Source organism: Camarhynchus parvulus, chromosome 4, assembly GCF_901933205.1.
Source record: "Camarhynchus parvulus chromosome 4, STF_HiC, whole genome shotgun sequence".
In the NCBI taxonomy this organism is placed as follows: Eukaryota; Metazoa; Chordata; class Aves; order Passeriformes; family Thraupidae; genus Camarhynchus; species Camarhynchus parvulus.
In genome coordinates, this window is record NC_044574.1 from 6025835 (window position 1) to 6030906 (window position 5072).

General features: G+C 44.7%; 1 protein-coding gene across 1 annotated transcript; it reads left to right on the plus strand.

Moving 5' to 3' along the window:
• The first annotated feature begins 415 nt into the window (after positions 1-415).
• Positions 416-3432, plus strand: FABP1 (fatty acid binding protein 1). Its single transcript, XM_030948124.1, has 4 exons — positions 416-524; positions 1555-1727; positions 2748-2840; positions 3382-3432. Exons 1-4 carry the CDS (start codon positions 458-460, stop codon positions 3430-3432), a joined length of 384 nt encoding a protein of 127 aa, XP_030803984.1. The 5' UTR covers positions 416-457.
• Positions 3433-5072: the final 1640 nt, after the last annotated feature.

Below are 5072 nucleotides of genomic sequence, written 5' to 3' on the forward strand. Positions count from 1 at the left end.
GCCAGTGCTAAAGACCCACCATGCACACACCAGTGAGCAGAAACCCCCCAGGGACAGCCCCAGGGGACACACAGTCACCACATTCTCCTCCTCCACATACGTGCTTCTAGACTGCAAACTCATCAGATGATTTGGTTCCTTCCTCTGATAATGAGACTCTTTGCACAATTATTATTATATTTTTATCATTTGTTTATGCATGCCACATTGCAACCTCCATAAAAGTATTTTATGGGGTTTTCCCTGCCCCCACGTTGTATATTGTGGTCTGTAAAATGTAGAGAAATTTATCACTGACCATTGCCCAGTTTTATGTTAATGTTTGAACATGCCCATAAACCAATTACATCATCTTACCTCTGGCCAACTTTTAAGGCAGAAGCATGATATAAAACCAAGCTCTGCTTACCAGCAAGGCACCTTCTCTTGTGTTAGGAGCACAGAGAGCTTTTCCACCATGAGCTTCACTGGAAAATACGAGCTCCAGCACCAGGAAAACTTTGAGCCCTTCATGAGAGCCCTCGGTATGTGCCTGCATGTTCTGTGTACTGCTTTGTCTCTGCAGATCCCACTGATTTTTGGGAGCCAACTGTGCTGATGTGCTGATGATGTAGATTGAGACATCTCTGAGATTTGCTATTTCTGTCTGTCACCTCATAATTACTGGAATTTTAAACGTATTTGTGTGGAGATGTAATCTCAAAATAGAAGAGAAGGAATCTCTCTGTCTGGGGTGGGAGGTCAGGAGATGATGGATGAGGTTTTATGGCTTGCAGGAAGTCAGTCCTAGTGGGTTCTGCAGCCACTGGCCATTGTGGCTGAATGCTGCACACATGTGATAAGCCTGCAGGACCTTGGTGGCTTAGGGGCACTGCAGACCTGCTCCATCAGGCTGTGAAATTTGGGGACAAGCAGGACATTGCTCAGCCACTGTGCTGTGATGCTGCACAGCCTCACATCCCACCGTTCATCAGAACAATAGTTGCTGTTGTTTAAATGCTGAATGATGAATGTGTCTGATGGGTTTCCACTGTGTCTGTGACAGGGAATGTGGTCCTGCAGGGATACAGGGGGCTTTGCAATATTTCTGCACAGTTACGTGTCAGAAGGCTCTACCTGTCAGATCACCTTCAGGCTTTGGGAAAAGATTTTATAAATTGGTTCTGAGGAACCCTGAATCTCATAAAAAAACCACTTTGTTCCTTTATTCTGTCTTATTTAATCAATTTTTCCCTTGCCTGTCAGTGAAGGAAGGAAAGCAGGATTTATTCTTAGACAGGGGGGTGGTGTTTGTGCTCCTAGTCAGGTCAGCAAGACACGGGACATGTCTAGTTCCCACACAAAATTCAGGATTACAGTATTAATCTTCCTCCCCAGCAGACTCAGGGACATATGGCTCTTGGGGAAGCATCATCACTGAAAGGTTTTTCCACACTGGAATAGAATTTTTCCCAACTGTAGGTCCCCAAAACCTGCAACATTGATTTGTTCAGTGGCATTAATCTGCCTACAGATGGCTCCACCGTTCACTCAATGTCTTTTGTTCCTGGGCAGGGCTCCCTGAGGAGCAGATCCAGAAGGGCAAGGACCTCAAGAGCGTCTCAGAAATTGTGCAGGACGGGAAAAAGTTCACGATTACCATAACCACTGGCTCCAAAGTGATGAAAAACCAGTTCACCATTGGAGAGGAGAGTGAGATAGAGATGCTGAATGGAGAGAAAGTGAAGGTGAGTGAGCAGCCCCTCCTCTGCCAGGGCCATGGGGGCTCAGGGACATTAAATCTCCTTTCCAGCCATTCCCTCTGCATATGAGCAAAGGGACCGACCATACCACAAGTATTAATTAATGCACTGCACTTCCTGCAGAAGCAGCCTTGTATTTCTGAATCTATTTCAATAGTAATTTTGGAAAACATTGCACTGTTTTAATATCCCATTTGGAAAAGGGGGATAGAGATGCTTTGGTAAAAATTTTTGACAGGAAGAGTTCTGAAAGATTTGAGGTGGAAAAGGATTGACCTTGTGTCACGTTGCAATGCAAAACATAGCTCTGCCTTAATTTTGTTGATTCAAAGGTAGTGCAGGAAAATCAGATAATCAATCATAAACCAATAAATCTCCTTTAAAGTCCCAGTAGCTGTTAGCTGCTCTGTTAGCCTTTCCCACTGCTTCAGGTTACCCTGGGGGAGATGATTTGGCAAGGTGAGGAGTTACCACCCTTGAACTTGGGTGCTCCCTTTCCTGGACATTAGTTTCCAATGGTTCATTGAATGTCAAGGCAACACCAATGGCAAAATCTGCCTCTCATCTCTGCCTCAAGAGAAGATGGAATTGCAGGGATTTTTAAAAGCAGGAGGGATGATCACCAAAGAAATGCCCTGTGAAAGGGGTTCTGAGAGCTCTACCAGCTGTGTCACAATTTCCAGCATCCCTGCACTCCCTTTGGCATAAACTCTTCTGGAAAGAGTTATTAGAAGACTTTTAGCCTCTGTACATCTGCAGCTCAAGGGCAAACGAACACATCTTATAGCTGGGCAAGCAGATAAACAGAAATGGGCTTTGCTGGCTTATTTATTTGGTTAATTTCATTGATCAGTGACAGCTGCCCTGGGGGTGCTGGTGCCGTCTGTAGCCTTTTCAGATGTGCAGGTGGCTCTGCAGTCCCCTCCTGCTAAAGCAGGGGAATGACAACCTGCAGGGGTCAAGGTGGTCTCCAGCAATAACATGAATGCTTCTGTCTTCCACCAGGCTGTTGTGCAGATGGAGGGTAACAACAAACTGGTCACACAGGTGAAAGGGATGAAATCCGTCACGGAGCTCAACGGAGACACCATCACCTACGTGAGTGTAGAAGGGAAATTGTTGGAACAACAGGGCTGCCTTCAGGAGCCTGCCCTAGGAAGCTACAGAGGCACTGGGAGGTGCTGGAGCAGAGCACGTGCTTGCACACAGGCTCTGCAGCCAGGAGCTGAAGGCAGTTTCTCCTCAAAGTATGATCCAGAAAATACTTTTTAAGACCCCAGTTTAGGCACAGCTGATCAAAGTTTCGGGTAGTGAGGGCATGTTCTCACCCACCCAGAGGAACAGGTATGTGCCAGGGCTTGGCACTCTTAGAGCAGAAAGGTGAGGCAAACTGATCCCAGCTAAGGGATGCCAGCTTATCCCTGCATGCTTTGGGATAGTCATGAAGAAATTAAAAGTTTTAAAAATCCAGTTTATGAGAGATAGACTGGGGATCAGTTCTGATTTGATTTGCAAGACCATATCCTAAATACAGTATGGAGCTAAATACCATGATGATCCTTATGTGTGCCTTCCAACTTGAGATATTCAATGATTCTACAAATTCATAAAAAGCTAATACTTTCCATTTCTTTTTCAGACAATGACCATGGGTGACCTCACCTTGAAGAGAGTCAGCAAGAGAATCTAGAAATATTACACGTGCCAGTAGTTTACCATGTAAAATGTGGCCATTAAAACTTTTTTGAATCCTCTTCATTGTCATCGACCTCTTCATTGCTACTATAAATAGACACAAGCCTCTAAAGCTCATGGAAGCAATGGTAGAAATTGGGCAACAAACTGATCTAAGGGTGTGCTGGTGTTGGAGAATGGAGCTGAGGCAAGGCACAGGCTCAGAGCCACTGAGTGACACATGCTGATGAGTGTTCTTCCAGCCCCATCCCCATCTCCTCCCCACCCCTTCCCACCAGCAGGAAGGTCACAATTCTCTTCAGGTATCCAGTGTGTGTTTCACCCCAAGCTGCACCTGATAAATTGGGTTGAACTGGAATTAAACACTTCTTCCAGGGTGAAATACAGGTTTTCTCTCCTGGCAGGAGATGGGCTGGTTGTTCACAGTGTACACAGAGGGAGCACCAAAGTCATCTCCTGTCCTCTTGCTTGGCACTTGAAGCCAAATGGAGATGTGGTTTTCTGCTGCACACAGGAAAGGAAACTCTTTCCTCTTATCTGCCTTTTCCAAGGATGCTGCCAAGACTCCTCTGTGCCCAGGAAAGGTTTTCATACCACAGATCAACATTGATCCTCATACCAAGAGCTGAACCAATATGGATTGTCACACAGGGCAGCAGAGGCACCTCACAGACAAATGGAAGGGCTGAGCTAAACAGTGCCTAAAAATCAGGTGTTGGTCTTTAGTGAACTCAGACCTGGAGAAACATCAGCAAAATTACTGAGAAATGTCAAAGAGGAAAAGATCTGGTATTGTTTACTTGCTCTTGTGCTGAGGAGCAGGTAGGGGATTCTTGAATAAACCTTTTCCTCTCCTGGCTGCCACTGACAGTCTGCAGGAAATCGGTTGGATTTTGAGACATATGGGCAGACAACAAATACATTTTTTTTAAATCTAGAAATCCAACTTTAGCCATTAGACTTCTGCTTAGTTCTGTTGGCAGTCCACTGGCAGCTGATCTATAGACTATCTCTTTTTTCCTCAGTGCAAAATTGATTAAACAGCTAAGTTAAAACACAGATGTTTTAAGGCATCAGAGCCCCCAAATCACCCTAAAGATGAGGAAGGGTGGATTCCCCTCCCTGGAAACTGCTTGTCCAGTTAGAAAAATCCACATAGGCAGTGAACCAAACTATAGCAACTGGCTTCTGGCATGGGGCCGTGTCCATCACTGCGGACATTTTCTGATTTGTAACTAAGGAGAATAATTTCTCAATTAACTTATCTTGATGTAAGGATTCCAGGTAGTCTCAGTTGCAAATGGCCCACAGTTCGATGTTGTACCTGTGCCAACTGCAAAATCATTTTCCAGCAGTTTTTCATCAGAAAAAATATCATTTAACACAAAATCTGTGGGTCTTGTTCAGTTTGCATTCATTGCCCACAGGTGTACATGACACTTCTTGGAACTGTGGAACTGGCTTCCCACTTCTATCATCCCTTGGACACCACTGGAAAGAAATTATGTCATCCCAAGGAAGTGGTAGAACCCCTTAGGAAAAATCAATCAAAATTTAACAAAGGAATTCAGAACTAGGACATGTGTAGAGAGAAACACGCTTCCAATAAATATGTAAATAATTTTATAACAGGGT